This window comes from Pempheris klunzingeri, chromosome 18, assembly GCF_042242105.1.
Source record: "Pempheris klunzingeri isolate RE-2024b chromosome 18, fPemKlu1.hap1, whole genome shotgun sequence".
In the NCBI taxonomy this organism is placed as follows: domain Eukaryota; kingdom Metazoa; phylum Chordata; class Actinopteri; order Acropomatiformes; family Pempheridae; genus Pempheris; species Pempheris klunzingeri.
The window spans coordinates 4,155,514-4,173,132 of NC_092029.1; the positions used below are offsets into that span (position 1 = coordinate 4,155,514).

The 17,619-nt window shown below is 43.6% G+C and overlaps 1 protein-coding gene across 5 annotated transcripts in view; it reads left to right on the plus strand.

The window, feature by feature from the left end:
* The first annotated feature begins 662 nt into the window (after nucleotides 1-662).
* The window catches only part of cdc42bpab (CDC42 binding protein kinase alpha (DMPK-like) b), a 70,058-nt gene continuing 53,101 nt past the window's right edge, over nucleotides 663-17,619 (plus strand). For all 5 annotated transcript variants that reach the window (XM_070848817.1, XM_070848821.1, XM_070848818.1 and 2 more), the window contains exon 1: nucleotides 663-1,462. In XM_070848817.1, coding sequence (XP_070704918.1) covers nucleotides 1,285-1,462 — 178 coding nt within the window. In that variant the 5' untranslated portion in view covers nucleotides 663-1,284. The remainder of the gene's footprint in view (nucleotides 1,463-17,619) is intronic.

Here is a 17,619-nt window from a genome sequence, read left to right on the forward strand (position 1 = left end):
GCAAAGCGACCATTTTTTATCCCATTCATGTTTCCCAGCAGAGTCCCGCTTCCCAGAATGCAGCGCGGCGTTGCGGACGGAGCTGTCTCCTCGGCCATCTCCGCCGTGTGGAGTCTCCGGTGGGCAGGCTGCTGGTAGCTTGACTGAGCAAAGACGGCGAGAAGCGACCGACCGGCGGGGGAGGCAGGCAGGCAGGCAGGGCAAAGCAAAGGAAAGGACAGGACAGCACGGCACGGCACGGCACAGGGGGAATTTAGGCTGTGTCCCGTATTTGGAATAAGCAGGACCAGACTACGGCTTTCCTCTTGACGTGAAACGAGCTCCTCTGTAACCTTCACACAGAAAAGGAGGAGGCATTTTTTTGACGGCTAACTTGCGGGACTCTTGAAGTAACCGTCGGTTTGAACTGTGAGGAAACTAGAGAGACATTTCTGGCCGAAGAATGGGATTTAAAGAACATAACTGCCAGCAGTGAGTTCAGAAAACAAGGGAATATTTTCCAGTTGGTTGGGGAAAAAAAAAAAATAACCATACTGTCGAAAGAGGCTAAATTAAGCTAATTTCTGCTAACACTGTGCTAATTTGTATGTCAACTCCCGGAGAGTAAAAAAGGGGCAACGATGGCATTTGTGAACGAAGAAAAGTAACGTTAACGTTAGCTCGCTAGCTAGCTAAACAGCTAAGCTAGCAGGCTGCTAACTAAGCCCGTGTCGCCCTTCCATTCCTGGAGCAGAGGAGGGGCGCTGGGGCTTTGTAGCATTGCAGATCTGCCTTGCATTTTTTTGGGGTTTGCTGCAAGAATGGAGAATCCCAAATATCTGCCACAACAACTCAGGGGGATCTGTTGAACCGCATCGACTCGATTCTTTTTTTGTTTGTTTGTTTGTTTTCCTGCAGAGGACCAGAAACTGCCAGCTAACGTTGGGATTTCATGAAAAGCAGCCGGCCCGGGGCAGCCAGGGTCTGTAATTGTGACTACTTCTTTTCGTGTATGCCCTGTGGGGATAGGTATTATAAAATGGGGAAGTGCTGCACGTTTTCTCCACCTCTTAGATGCTGGATCTCGAGAGGGAGATCATGAATAGGTCGGTTTTAACGCGGATTTAGCCCCGGCTTTCCCCTCAAACTCCAAAGTTTTATTATTTTTCGAGGCATATTCAAGGTGAGAGAACTTCTTTGCAGGCCCCTTCTGCGCTAACTAACAGGCCGAGGAGGTGTTTGCTCATTTCCCTTCCCCACCTCCTCTATCATCATTACTTCTAAAACCAACAAGCCGGAATAATCATGTCTGGAGAGGTGCGTTTGAAGAAGCTGGAGAAGCTGATCCTGGACGGGCCAGCTCAGTCTAATGGCCAGTGCCTGAGCGTGGAAACACTGCTGGATATCCTGGTCTGCATCTACGATGAGTGCAACAACTCCCCACTTAGGAGAGAGAAGAATATCCTGGAGTTTTTGGACTGGGGTAAGCAAGCCTATTCTTTTTAATTCCCCTCTGTTTGGCCTGTGCTTTCAGCCTTTCTGTCTTTTTGGTAAGATGATAGGCTAATAACGCTGGTGGTGCAGTGGCCCTCCCTTCCCCATCACATTCCTTTTATAGTAGTAGTGGGGCTCAGTTGGCCTGCTCTCTTCTCTCCCAAACCCTCCCTAAAACTAAAAGCAAGGCCACTTTTATTCCCCCGTAGTTCAGTGTTTTTATATTGTTTTGGAAAAGAGTTGGACATGACGGCCTGTAGAAGCTGCAAGAGCACACATTAAACAGAAGACATGACTTATGACCAAAAACAGATCTGTTGGGAGAATAAAAAGGTGGTACCAAGTTGACAGTGAGGAGTAACCAAATACACAGAAGGACATTAACTGTAGTGCGGACGATCTTGAACAGGCCCACTCAAGAGTTTTGATATGGATCCAGGAAAGATCTCATAAAGATGTCCTGTCCTCCAGGCCATCATTTATTCTCATGATAATGCACTCTTGCATAAAGCACATGCCTTTCTGTCATCGCACCGTCCCTCTTTGGTTTGGTTTAGTTTTCATGAGTGCTTTACATGCCAGTTTGTTTTGCTGTTTTTGGGCGTGTGTAGATGAAAGCTTGTTGATAACCTCCCCAGCTGTCTCTTTATCATATAATTGATGTTGTAATAAAATAAATTATGGTGTTTCGTTGCCGTTGCAGCATGGATACGACAGTTGCACAACCCTGAAGGTTTTACCCAGGATTTGATTAGTTTTTAATCAAGAAGCGAGTTTTGGGTGACAAGTTAGCTGTTTTGTAACTTTCCCACTTCCTTGGTTAAAGCGAGGTTAGAAAAAACAACACACAAGAGGCAGGAGGACCACACACACACACAAACAACTCAATCATTTGTGCAGAAGGACTGTGTGTGTATGTGTGTGTGTGTGTGTGTGTGTGTGTGTGACATCGGGGGTTTGGTTTGTGCATGAAGCAGGAATGTGAACAACTCACCTTTTTTATCTGGCGCAGAGGCCCAGCTCGCTGCCGGAGCATGCCTGGCTGGCCTGCTTGTCTTTTAAAGCCCTGAAAGGAGTGCTGCAGCAGCTTGAGGCAGCGCAGGAGCGATTCACTGCCCTGATTGAGAGAAATAAATAATACAGCAGACAATAAGAGGCTAAGTTATAATGGAAGGAAAGTGCAGTCTGGCACATTTGCTGACATCTTTTTTTCTTAATTTCTGAGAACGATTCAACTGTGATGTTAAACAGGCAGCAGCTTGGCCCACTTTAGAGTGGCATTGTCAAAGGCAGACAGGATGGCAGTTAAATCAGTCAAATGGTGGCAAATTTTGGCTGTGGCTGCTAAGTTGGTTTACCCCACCAGCCACCATCTGGACAACCTATTCTGTGCTAAAAATGGAGCTAAGCTGGCTGGTAAAATACTGGAAGTGGCTGGATTTGGTGAGGTTTGTCTGCAAAGGGACAAAGAGGTACTTTTCTGCCTGTCTGAAAGCCATACCCAACTATGTTTATTCATCACACATGGATTGTTTCCTTTAGAGCTTCCTATTTTTTCTCCAGTTTTTAGTCCCCAGCCGATCTGCTGCATCCAGCTGGCCATGCAACAATGCCAGCATGCCCTGGACTTAAAGGAGAGGTGCCCTGAGCTTGGGTGCCAAGCGGTGACTTCATCCTGACATTTCCCTGTGTTGACATTAGAAACTCTCTGACTGAGCTCGTCCAGACGCAACACACAACATGCAGACGTACCCAAGCTGTCATAGTCCTGTAAAAGTCCCATGGTGTCGCTCATTAATGTGTTCCTCTCCAGAGGGATCTGCATGAGGATCCCTCAGCTTCTGCAATTAATATCACATTATTTAATTGAGTTGCAGAGCATGTACTTAGAAGTCACTGAAGCAGAAGTTGCGTAAATTGATTGTCCTAATCAGGAAACCTTGAAAGCCCTAAGGGAGTCTTAATGCTGTTGTTATTAACAGTGTTTGTTCTCTCAAAGGAGGCTTACACTGTACTTTTATGGAAGATTTCTCGCTTCAAACACGAGAGATGTGCGTGTCAAAATGCTAAATTAATTTCTCTTACCAAATAACTAGGTGTCACTAGGTGCAATTAAGGTGTCACCCATTAAATAAATGACATTTGCTGTGTTCTGCTGTTTACAGTTAGACTTTATAAAACTGTACCAACTTCTGATGTTCGCACACACAACCAGGAAATTGGGGAAGGCAGCCGACCTCCGCTACAAACTGCTGGTGGTCACATTCAAGTTGTTCTTAGTTGCACACCTCTGTTTTTTCCTCTATTGAGTACCACAGGACCAAGTTAACAACCAGTGTGACCAGAGAGTCCCATGGGGTCTTGTGTCAGGGCTAGTTGGGGTATGTTTAAGAGCAATACAGTGAAGGAATAGTTCAACGCTTGTATATAGTATGTCATGTACAATATCTCATTCCCTCTCTTGCAGAGAGTTAGACAAGAGCATGGATACCACGCTTATATCTGCTAAGCTAAGCTAACTTGCTTAGCATGAAGAATGGAAACAGGGAAACGACTCTGACTGAAGGTCCAACCAGCAGATTGAAAGTTCACTAATTAACAAATTATGCCCTGTTTGTTGAATTCGTTCAAAAACTGAAGTGTAACAACAATGAGTTGCAGGTTTACGTTGGATTTTGTGTAAACTCAACACTGTGAGGTTATCAGGCAACTAGCGGAGACTTCAGGAAGTCCTTTGCTACTAGCCAAGAAATAGTCTGGCACACAACCCCCCTCTTAAAGCATGAATTTGCTGTTTCTACACTTCTGTTTTTGTATTGATTAAACAAGCAGTATATTACTTTATTTGTGAACTTTAGAGTTGCTGTTTTGCAGATTTTGTTCCTTCTGGACAGAGCCAAGCTAGCAGTTTCCCTCGGTTTCCAGTCTTAATGCTAAGCTAAACTAACCTGGTGCTGGCTACAGTCGTATCTTTGCCAAACAGGCATGAGAATTGTATCAATCCTCTAATCTGACTTCAGAAAATGTCAAACTACTGCTGCTTTAAATGAAGAGTAGATTTCCATCTTTTGGGAAGGGATGAAATGGCTTGCTGTGGTGTGGTTTAGAGTTATGATAACGCACATCCAAAAGATAACAGACCACACCTTTTTAAGTGAAGCATCAACAAAAGTATGGTATGACTGAGGTCAAGTTTTGTCCTGTTCTCTAAAGTTTTTGGAGTGACTCCACTCCATTGTTTCCTCTTTCTTGGCAGGACACCCAGCCAAGGGGTCAGAGGAAAAAGCACACCTGTCACACATGCAACACCTTTTTCTAGCTAAATGTTAGCTAAAGAAATGACATAATGACATTTTAGCCTTCTATTTATACTTTCCAACAGAGCCCAAGAGTGCACATGACTGATTGTAACCTGTAAGAAACAGATTGGATCAGATGGATAGTGTTAACACATACTCAAAACACAGTTCAATCCCACAGTCACAAAAATGGTTCAAGATGGGCCCCATGAAACCTAAGACCTCTTCAAGTTGTGAGTGATCTGCCTTTGTCTGCCACTCAGAGGCAGCCTCAGTACGCACCGACAGAAACATCATCGTAGCGCACTCATCAGGCCAGTGCGCCTCTTTGCTCCAGTGGCACTGCTGTGACAAAAGGTGCAGAGATGTTCCCTTTTCTTCCTGAGAATGTATGAGCCCGAGAAGAAGACAAACATTTGTATTGGGTTTGCTTTTCTTCTTGTTTGGTGACCTCATTTCAGCTGAAATAGAGACCCCTACATGACCTGCAGCCACAGGGGAAATGAACCCGGGAAAGTACGCTGTATCCTGACTCCTCACATACACCACAGGGTTTACCAATTTCACTCACTCAGGGCTGCGCTTGTATTTATTCTCTTGCTTTACATTGACTTTCACAAGTCATGTCGTGAGTCAACTCTTTTAAACATCGTTCTTAATCATTATGCGGTGTAATCAGGTGTTTTAAATGACATTAATTAAAGTGTTTCTGTAATGCTGATAACTGCAAATATCAAAAGAGGCTTCGTGGAGTCCGCATGAAGGTTGAGCATCATTCCTCAAAGAATATGGCCTCTTCCATGGAACAAGCAATTCTCAATCTGGAACTGAATATTGAATGTATGTGTGTGATTCTTTCACTTTCATATTGATCCATGGCTCATGTGGAGGGGGTGTTTCAGCATATTTCAACACTGATGATGATCTCAGTATGAACTTCATCTTAATCCAATAGGCTTTCAGTGTTTAGTGCACTACGAGGATGTCCTCAGTTTTCTAGACAGGAATTTATGTTCGTGTGGACACAACCCTTGTATTCATTTCTCATAGATATCCTGTTTTCCTACGTCTCTTCCTTCATTTCCTGCTTTTTGCTTTGTCCTGATCTCCTTCCCTGTTTTAGGAAACAGACTGCTGGGCAGCTGAATGTAAACGGGCGGCCATGCCAGCCCGCAGTAGGCAAACATGTGGGAGGCAGCCGTACCTTTTCTCCATCTAGACTCGGTGTTAGTCCGCAGTGGCCAGCTGTTCAGCTGCAGCTGATGTGTGCTCCACCCTGCAAGGCTTTCATTGGCAGCATGCCCCACACACCACTCACAGTGTAGATGCACACACACACACACACACACACACACACGCTTATTATTGTGGCTTTGCCTAACTAGGCTATCTCATAGTTCACAGACCGGAGTCCCTCCCAGAAGAGCTGCCTGTAAGAATTTCACTTGTTTTGGTTCCTAAGTAACATTTTTGTGTCACATGGTTTTATGCTCTGCTCGGAGGCCATTTCACCCCACCATGAACAAACGCAGCTCTACATGAGCACCTTAAACCACTGGCCTCGTATATGTTGTCGTGCAGTAATAAACGTGCATTCAGATCACTTGAGGTTTACTGAATGCAGCTGCAGAAACATCAGCGATCTTTGCACCGTTTGATTAGTCCGTCGCCGTGTTTTGGTTGATTTAAATGAGGCAGGAAATGTACTCTAGTGCTTTTATTTTTGGATACTTGTGGTGGATAATAATGACAGAGTGGAGAGTTGATTGTGAAGCAGTGTTTTATTGTGTTTGGGTCACGGTCAGGATTTAGGATTAGATTATAATAAAACCATAAAGACATGAAGTGACTGAAATAGTTGCTGATAATATGAAATTGTTGTTCAGATGAATAGTAATCCGGCTTTAGGAGATTTGAGTGTCACATTTTCTAAATCAAAACTCAAATGCAAAATAGAAGTTAGCATCACTGGTAGTTTGTCAAGTTAGCAGAAGAATCAAACCATCTGTGTCATTATTAACCTGAAAGTCATTATTAGAACGGGACTTTAAAGTCCCGTATGGGCTGGCTTCTATCAGGACATCCTTGTTACCCCTCTGGTTGTTCTCCCGTTTCCTGTCTGGCTGTCCGGTGGTTACAGCGGGCACAGAGAGCAGGAAGGAAACACAAGGACTCGGTGAGCTAGCCTGGACCCAACGGGTACATGATGTCATATGAGGAAGTGGGACAGCTGTATCGCATTGTGTCATTGTGTTCTCTGTGGCTCACTTGTGTCCAATATTTTGGTGTTGGTGGTGAAGGTGCAAGGTCACGAGCGTGTTTACTTGCTTGCTGGTGGATTCCTTTTTCACATCGAATCACACACAGTGTGTTTGCTCACTTTAACACTCATAAGCTCTTTGAGGCTTTACGTCACACACACAGACACACACACACACTCTCCATTGTCCTGAATGGACTCACAAACAATCAGACATAGCAGAGGGGCCCATGTAGATCCTCTCCTCTCCTGGTGTCCTCTGCTTCTCACCAAAGTTTAGTTTCCCTATGGGAGCAGTCCAGCAGCCAATTTATGAGGCTCTTTTTGCCCTCTACATTTCACTTTCTCTAAATTAACCCAGCAACATAAAAAAAATTGCTAAAAGAAGAAAAATAATGTAAATAATTTATTTACAGAAGATCCTGAACCTGAAACAGGGCTAACTTTTGAAATGAATTGTTCCAGCACGAGCAGAATAAGAAGGACTGGTGCCATAAGTTTTGAGTGTTTTGAACATAATACACTTCTTCTAGATTTCAGGATTTGGCCCTTTTCCTTTTTTCTCCCTTCACTCTGGCACGAAAAGTGTCCAGATCCAACCAAGTAAAGGGCGGCTAAATGCCATTTTTAAAGAGAAATAATAAGGAAATCACCCTAGATCATCTTTTCTAAAAGATGGACCTATGATCTGGTTTTCTCCACCTCTGCCCCTAGACCATTCATACCATATAATTCTTAAGAGCATAAAGAGTCGGATTGGTCCCCAGGTTAAAATGCCTTAAATTCACATTTACTAAGAGGCCTTAAAAAGTATTAAATAGTATATATCATTTATTTTATGTTATTTTGAAGGTCTTGAATATTTATTTCTTGCATGCTGTAAGCCTGGTCTACAATCCACTCAAAGAACCAAATGTCTGAATGTTTAAACCTGACAAAATCAGTTCAGACTTGACTTCAAATGTTTCTCTTATCCTGGTTCAGTACGGCTTCAGTGATTAATATCATTAAGGACATTTTTTTTTACATATTGCAGCAACTGTTCTTTAACTAAACCAGTTATTGTCATTTTACCTTACTTTATACTTGTGGAGTAGATAACTTACTGCAGTAGTTTCATGTATGGTTAAGATTAGTCAGCTCTGTTGACGAGAATCAAACAATTAAAGATTTTTTTCACAACATCTTGGTTCTAATTGGAGCACTTGTGAAGTATGGTTAATTGAGGGATAGGTTGTTTTCCATGCTGAGCATCACCTGGACCTTTTACCAGGGTAAGGCATGTGAAATTGTGCATGGCATTTACAGCATCTGGGTATTTCACAGATGGCCTTTAAAAACAGTTAGTCAATCTGTATGGGAGCTTTGTAGGCAGAGAAATGCCTGCTGCTAATTGTAATGTGTCATCAGAAAGTGGCAGGGGAAGGGTTGGCTTCCTCTCTCCGTCTCCCAGAGGACACGCTGCAGCACAGGTCATTAGCCGGCCTCTCAGGACCCTCGAGATCTGACTGCAAATGGCCTCCACACCCCCTTCCCCCTTCTCCTTTCCTCTTCTCTTCACCTCCACGTGTTCTCATCCTCTCATTTCTGTCTTTCTTCTCTTCTTTTCCTACCCTTTCTTCCCCTGCAGTGCCTGTTAGCGGGGTTTGGCTGACCTCTCTGCTCAGCTGTCTGTCCGTCACTTCAGCCAGTGTTTACAGACCAAATGAAAATTAAGCTGCTCAGTTGGCTGGTTTTGGCTCATTATAAAGTTTCTTTTCCTACCGCAGCTCTTCAAAATAAGTCGACCTCTGTTGGATGGGCCTGTTTTACCACGAGGCACACACTATATCCTTGCATTAGCACAAGCTATGTCTTTATTCCCACTTGTTAGGAAGCAGCATGACCTTTAACTATGACTGTCTAACACGCCATCATCTGCATCACTACAACCTCAATTTAGGCTTTTACTCAAGTAATTGCTGGTGATATCAAGCTCCTAGCATTAGCATGCAAGATTAGTTTGATTTCTGGGAAATTACAGGAGGCTTTAGTGCTATTTCTAACAGTTTGAATCATTTGTGAGTGTGTTGTTCTGTGCGTACTGAAGGAAAAATGATGGTCTCCTCTCCCTGTAATGACTCTTCAGCTCAGAGGAGCAATTAGCAAGCCTCCTTTTCGTCTGCCAGATCCGTCTACACCAGTGACACACACATTCGCACATGAACGCCACAGACAGAGCAACATTGTTTTCTCACAAGATTTTTTTTTTTATGTTGTCAAAGGGTGAATTTGGGAAAGCTGCTAGCCCCCTCCACCCGCTCAGCCGAAAGGGTCCCACAGCCAACTGGCGAAGGCGCTAGCCTGCATAGTTCTGTCTCTTCCCATACTCACTGAAGCATGAGTGTAATCACGCTGGTCTCACTGAACAAGATGTAAGCAAGAGCCAGCTCATTTGACAGTGGAGAAATGCATAAGTCAGGCATTCCTTCCTTTCTTTATTCATAAAACTATATGGAATCAATAGAAATTGCAGCATCAGTTTAAAAGATTAGTCCACTCAAAGTCTGTATTTACTATCATTTATTACCATTCTAAATGTGTAAGGGTTCAGTTGTGATGGTGAACCTACGGATAATTACCGCTGGACTATGTAGTTCCCCTCAACTCATTTTTTGACTCATTGTCTTGGTTTTCTGACCCTCAGCTTTACTGCTATGATTCACGCTCATCGCTCTTATTGTAGTGTTTCCAGCTGCAGCAGGCAGCTGTTTTCAGTGGAACAGTTTTAAACAGCCACTGCTCATTGCCAAACTACAGATGGACAAAGTCAGCAACTAACTGAATATTAGCCTTCAGCTGCTAAATAGCCAGATATGTCCAGGAGTTGGTAAAGACCAAACCAGAGCTAAAAGGAGAGAGATGTTGGACTGTGTCTTCGCCAGGTGGCCAGAAACACGACTCCAAATGAATGCTAACGGTGCCCCATACCCACTGGTTTCGTAAATAGGCAACTGAAAGTTAACAAAGTCTCCATAAGTATTGAACACTTGTTGGCTGTAGGCTTGAAAGGTGGCTCTGAAAAGTTTGAAGCTTGCTCTGTTTCTTGGAGGATGGCAGCTGTAGTCAGCCCAGATTCACTGCATTTAGATGGCTTCAAATGGGGAACCAGAGTCACACATTCATATAAAGCTTAAAAGCCTCCACTTCAGCATAATTTATCTTTCTACAAATCCTCTGTTTATTTTCAATATCTCTTGTTAACTACGGATTCTATTGTAATTAAATGCACATTTTCACCAGTAGTGTATTTCATTTGTGATACATTTTTGATATGGAAGGAAGAAACATGCCCACTTTGGAGAAAACAACATATTTAATCACTGTGAAATCCAGGGATTAGGGAATCTAAGACTTTTTGGGCAGCAGCCACGGACACATTATTGCTTCCAAAAAGTTTCTACTGGATCCAGTTCAAACTGTAGGAGTAGCAGTTTGATTAGCAATGTCGCCAGTCGGCACCAGAAATTCTAGTCGGTTACACTAATAATTAATATTAAATAAATAATGCTGGTTAACTGGTGTGCCTATGATGTTATGCAGCCACACCAACAAGCAGTAGCTCCCCGTGCTAATGCCCAGATGTAAACAGAAAGTGGGTCCACGATGACCACTTGTAAAACCAGCGTAGTTTGGCAGAATTTTGACCTAGAAAATGAAAACATGGCTGTGTGTAGGCTGTGACAGATCAAATTGGCATGTATCCACTCAACATTAAATTGCAGGCTGCTGGTGCTCGCACTGCCAGCCGCACTTGTTGACTAAAGGGAAGTTAGCTGTTAAGAACATCCCTAGTGTACATACTTATATTATTTGTGTAATATTTGTTAATAAGTCTTTGTTACACCAATCTTTCGAGGAGGAGGGTTAAAGGTGGATTTCTAGAGGTAAATAACATTGAATTTAAAACAATGCAAGTTCAGCTCCACGTTTTTTCTCCTAAATATACGAGTGTGGGAGTTTGGCTGCTACACAGGCCTCCAGTGTCTGTGACCCCAGGACACCTGGAGAAAACCCACTAGCTGCCCTAAAAACCAAAGCACGTGCTCATAAAGAACATGGAAGGAGACTGCAGCATGTGATCTTCTCTGACCCTTTGGTTCCTCCTCTCCTCCCCTCGCTGTTTTCTATCACAGGATGTTTCTCATCACACACGCAGAGAAACAGCCAGGCAGTTTGGCACCAACCACCAGCTGTGGTAGTATGTGGACATGCCAGGGAATCTGCGTCACTTCCACTTGGCTCCGCTTTAGGCTTGTACTCACTGGGCATTTTAGCACAGACACTATGTTCGCTTCTTTCATTCATATTTTAGAGGGTTATGGAGTGATGGTTATTGTGGTTGCCATGAGGAATCTACTGCTAACTTTCACCTGTGTTGTTTTGGTCCTGTTGTGCGTTGACTCTTTCTCTTTGCTGCATCACCTTTACTGTCTGAATTCTAGCAGTCTCTAAAATGTGTTCTTCTAAGACCGAAAAGCTGCAAAGCTGCAAACCTGTAATTCCCATTCCACCTCACCCTGTTGTTGTTTTTTCTGTAATTATTGTTTATATAATTGTTTCTTTTGTGTATATAGGTTTTTCCTCTGTATATATTAAAATATTGCTATTTAATTTTCTATTTCTTGCTATTTAATTTTCTATTTCTTTAACTGTGTGCTTTTGTCTGTCCCCTTGAGCTGCTGTAACAGCAAACTTTCCCCACTGAGGGATCAATAAACAATATCTAATCTAATCTAATCTAATTCAGGTGTGCAGTTTATAACATAATTACATTTGTGACAAAAATTGCATATTTTAATTGATAACCACAACTTATGATTGAGATGCAGAAGCATAAAAAAAAAAAGCAGGCAAAACCTCCAAACCTTTGGCCGTGACTGCTTTGTGTCCCTCTGCACGTGCCGTAGCCAGCGCATCCACTGGCTGCTTTGAGCAGAGGGCTCAGCTGTGTGAGTAAAAAGTGCTGACTCAGGCCGCAGCCCCTCATAGCCAGGCTGCCTGTGGAATTTGGAGCAGAGGTGCAATGTTAGGGAGAACAGCAGCTGTTTGGATGAGGCCAGGTCTGCCTCTTTGTCCACTGGTGCCAACCTGCTCCATTCACTCTCCCCATCTGTCTATCTGTCTGTATGTCTGTCTGCCTGCCTGTCAGCTCCTATCGCTGTTTAGGTCTGTGACTCTTGTCAGTTTTCTATCTCCTCCATTCACTCACTCTTCATTGCTGATGTGCAGTCTGTAATGCTACACAGTGCACACCTCCTGATGGTTACTTGTCCCTCTTTGTCCCAATATCATCCCTTTCTTTTGCGCTCCTCCATTCTGTCTCTCTCTCCCTCCTTTATTTCCTCTGTTTGTTCTCTCCTCTTGTCCTCCCCCCTCCCCTCCCTGCCTCTCGCAGCTCCTCCGCCCCCTCCCACCTCACTTCCTCCCAGACTGCTGTATCCCAGCTTTGCCTAGTGACAGAGAAGGGTGTGTGTGTGTGTGTGTGTGTGTGTGTGTGTGTGTGTGTGTGTGTGTGTGTGTGTGTGTGTGTGTGTGCGTGCGTGTGCGTGCGTGCGTGCGTGCGTGCGTGCGTGCGTGCGTGCGTGCGTGCGTGCGTGCGTGCGTGCGTGCGTGCGTGCGTGCGCGCGCGCGCGCGCGCGTGCAGGGCATATACCAGTAGCACTGTGTGTGTGTGTGTGTGTGCACTTGTCCTTTTTTTGGGTGTGTTAGCATGTTTATACTTTGTGTTAGCATGTGCAAAAGAGGCACACGTGCAGAAGCTGAGTCGATCAGACAGTGCAGTCAGTCTGAAGAGCAGCAGAGCTGAGCTGCATCCTTAATAAAGCTTCTCTGCTGCATACACACACACACACACACAGGCTTTGATCCTCTATCTCATGCTGTAATACTTTTAAAGGCAACTTAATGCCAAATGTGAAGGACAGGTGTTTGCCCTTTGAATTTGTTCAGGTTAAATTAGGACTGCATCATCCTCCAATAGTGAAATTGGCTGGTTAGCAAGACTACTGGAGCAGTGCTGCAGCAGCAAACAGGCAACACAAGCAGGTTATTTGAATCCCAGAATGCCATTAAAAGCACAAAATCTGTCCTCACGTCTCAAGAGCAACTGAGTGCTTGCGGCTGAGCTCTGCCTTTTTTTCGGAACTTTATTAATGGCATACAAAAAATCAGTTTCTATTGGCATTTATGAATCAGGTTTGTTCCCCTCCACCACATCACTCAAACCTGTCTGGACACATTACCACTCAAACTTGTATTTTATGGCATTTCAGCTCAATCTTCACAATTAGATAACAAGAGACGAGATGCGAGAAATTAAGCAAAGAGTATGAGAGAGGGAAATGGGGACAAATTGAAATAGTTGAAATGGATTAGAAGCCAACACACTGTTGGCTTGGATTTACTCAGGGTGAAATCACTAGAAGTCAGCTCATGTATCTGCTGTACTCTTTGTTCCTCTGCCTCAGTGCTGCTTGCAGTAGCTGACACTGATGGAGCACTGACCTTGGCTCTTGGTGCGGTGGCGAATTTGACGGTGACCTGATCTATTCTCAGGCCCATCTATATGTCTACACTGCTGTATGCATGTGTGCCTCCTGTACACACTGTTCTGACCTCTTTATAGTGGAGACGCATGACTCAAATAATGTTAGATGGGTGTCAGCTTGTCAGCGTCATTCATCCGTCTTCCACCTGAATGGCAGTCATTCACGCCGCTGGGTCTCACATGCAACTAATCTGATCAGTCCATCTGAATCTCTGCGTTGTCTGGGTAGATTCTCAGTGATAGAAACGAAACCCCTGTGAGGCGGCTGGCAATCTGTTTACACATCCACTTGCGAGCATGTTTCCTCCTCTGTGTTGTTACACTCTGACAGTGAAGTAGCGGTTTTGTGGTGTCGGTTTTTGAAAGTAGTTTTGTGGCTTGTGGGTGAGAGCGAAAGTGAGTTTGTAACAGGTTATGAGCAAGACTGAAAGAGTTCTTGAGACCTTTTTGTGTGTGACCAAAAGTGGAACTTTTAAGAAGTTCTTGCGCGTCTTTCAGTGAAATTTCATGTGGTCTAGCCCACACCCTGCTACCCTCACTATCCTCTCTCTCTCCTGAGACGTCTCTGGTGGGGGGAAATCCTGTGGTCGCTCTGATTGTCATCTCAATTGTCTTCACCGAGTCGTCTCTGTTGTTCACCTTCTATATATAGAGAGCTGCCTCACACTGCTTCCTCCCTGTGCTGAAGGTCATGATACAGACACAACAATTTGACACGCTGCTGATGAATAAATCTCATCACCCCCAAATCTTGTTTTTTTCCCCCCCTTAGGCATTTGATCAGAGCCGTAGTTACTTAATTTATTTTACTGCCCTTCCTGTTTATTGATTGCTCATATTTTATGGTAGACAACAGGGAGGGGGCTTAGTGGGAACCAGTTTAGCATGGCTTCATTTCATTTGGACAGTATTATGTGTATATATATAATGTGTAATCTGCATTAAAGAAATGTGTGTGGATCATACCACATGACTTCCTGTTATCTACTGACCCTATCATTACCATTATTATCATTATTACGCATAACGCCACACTTTGTTAATAACTGATGCACTCTTTTTTTCCCTCTTCTTCCTTACTCAATAGCCCCAATATCTTAGGGTTAATTATCATAAGGTTTTGATGTAGTTTTCTGTCCAAAACAGTTAATTTACTGATATTAGGTAATAATTGCTTTCCATGTACGCTACATGCTTTAGTAATTAAGTGCTCAGCCTTAATTGCTTTGTTGGGTTCCCATCTGTTTTCAAAATGCTGCGTTTGACCAAATCTGTTTCCCTCCAGACTCGATCCTCCTCTGGTAAGGAAATACCAAAAATGAGGCATTTCCGTTTATTATCATAATGGTATTCCCAAGGTCGGCAAACAGCTTAGCTGGGGCACTAATTACCTTGGGTGTGGTAGTGCATTAATCAATGCAATGAGGTTTTCTCAGTTAATATTGGCACACAATTAAGTGTGAACTTTGCATATTGCAGCATTTAGGTGTAAAGCCTTGCAAAGATCTGCCAAAGATCGGCGTCTCTGGTAATGACTGAGCTGAGTTTGCTCTCTTCACCAAATCATCAGGACAGAGCGGCGAACATTACAGTCAACTCTGATACAGAAGCATCCAGAACCAGTTCCCATGCAGTAGGTAAATAATGCAGGGTGGACGTCCCAGTCCTGAATGGGGCTGTAGCTAACAAAACCTGTAACCCCACAAAGTAATGTAGTTGACTAATAATATGCTAGTGGAAGTTTTAACGCTACATTAGCATCAATACTGCAGGTAGTGAGCGTTTGCAGCTTATGTAAGAGCAGACAAACACACTGGTTAATCTATCTTCACCTGTTTGCTCCTGTTTTGGGCTTTGGAAACACTACAAAAAGACACCGTCATCCAAACTGTGGTGAAGTTTGTGGAGGTGAAATGAGCCACGTGCTGAAGTCACAGATGTAGCTTGTGTGATGACAGTACCCCATAGATGCTGGGTGCTACTGTACATCATGTCCAGCACGCCACCGTGGTTTTATCATCCTGTTGAGAGAGTCGGCGTGTGATCACCTAGATGTATCAAGTCCTCGTCAAAACAAGGGCCCGTCCTGCTGCAGCCACCCACGCTGACTCAATCTGCTTATCAGTGAGGTCATTAGTCTCGTAACTGTTATCTAGGTGTCTGCTCGCTACTGCACGGCCTCAGCTCATGCACAAGTCCCTGATGAGAGTTTTCTTTGCCTGGTTAACTCTTGGATGGATCATTTAATCGATCTGTCAGTTAACTAAATCAAATGAAAATGTACAAATGTAGTGCCGTCTGCTTTATGAATGGATTCCAATAGTATTGTTTGTTCTGAAAGTTGCCATTTCACTACCAGTACTTGTGTAGGGAAGAGGAACATTTGTGGAAGACAGAGCATCTTCTGTGCTTATCATCTTTGTTTGTGATATAAACATGGATATTTTCTCTATGATAACAACATGGAGAGGACTTAGGCCCTGCCCTGATCCAATCTGTGTGTGTCTGTCGGCTCTGTAACCAAGTCTTACCACTGTATGCTCGCTTTGAAATATAATTCATTTTTGTGCAGTGGTCACATGTGTACCTGCCTTCCTGCTCTGAGTGGGAGGCCTGTCCAAACACGCCCAGCTGTTGCCAGATGCATATTTTCAGGATGCTTTTAGTTACAAGTCCCAGCACTGACACCTTTCTTGTAGATGTTATAATTAGTAGCCAAGCTAGTCTTTTTTGCAGCGACAGGGACTCGTTGTGGCCTAGAAAGTGTCTGTTGTGCATTGCTGCAGCAGAGGGGAAAGTGTGTATATATAGCTGTAGCACTTCAGTCCCCTCAAATTTATTCTGGGAGCAGCAAATGGTAATTTAGTGGTTTTCTCCGGATTTCAATGTCGGTTAACTTCACATTATTCTTTTGTAACAGGAGAGGCCAACACCTGCACTGGAAAAGTGAACTTTGCTGCGTTATTGTGCTATTAGAGAGAAGTTATATTGTGGTACTACTTGGGTTATATAATGTCTGTCTAATATTTTGTAATTTTTCTACCTTATACTGTATTTTTGGATTTTATTTTATGTCATGCCTGTGAGTGTTGACACACAAACAGGAAAAGTTTGGTTTACGTAATGACCCTTTCAGATGTGTTCATGATGCTCAGCCCAACATCTAACGCAAAAACAATACAGATCAATATGTAATGGTACCATACACTGTGATTCAAAGCAGTTTTTATTTGATGTCACATAGCCATAATTAGGATTCAAATCAAAAGTGTGACTATGAATCAATTAGTTCCTCAATTTTTATTTCAAATATTGAAAAAGCAATACTCCAGTAAACATTGGCACTGGTATACTGGGTAGGTTTTTGGCCAGTCTGTAAGGGTTTCTTCACTGAAATGCTGCTGACTGAGTGTTGTTTACCTCAGTTCCTGGGTCAAAGTCATCCCTCTGAACTGGTAGTTTCATTAGTGCTGCTACTGCTGGTGTTCTTTGCTTTGTGTTGACTGCTGGTTGAGGTTTCAGGTCTCATTGGTGTATTTTATGATTCAACATGCACGTCTTAAGATTTAAGGCAGAGTTGTGTTGAAGTAGCAACTACAGATGATGATAAAGTAAAGACAGCTGTGAAAAAGTTAGTCTGGAGCCTTGGCACTCACTCAAATGACTCCCACGGACTTGCTTCATCAAAAACAACAAACATCACTGCACCTTGGCTTTCTGTCTATCATTGTCTCCCCTATGTTGGCTGTAGCTTCAGGTCCTTCCTGTCGGCCCCATCTTGAGCACACCTAGCTGGGCAGGTTTCCAGAGAATGAAAGGGATCTTGGGTTACCTCCATCATGACACATATAGCCACAGGGAGCCCACAGCCCAACTCGTCTTAATGTTGAATAGAAAAGACCTGGGTCATCTGTAAAGTACTCTGGTTGTTTTCTCCAGTGACAGCAGCGGGGGGAGGTGTGTGTGCGTGCGTGTCAGTCTGTGAATAGTTTACCTTT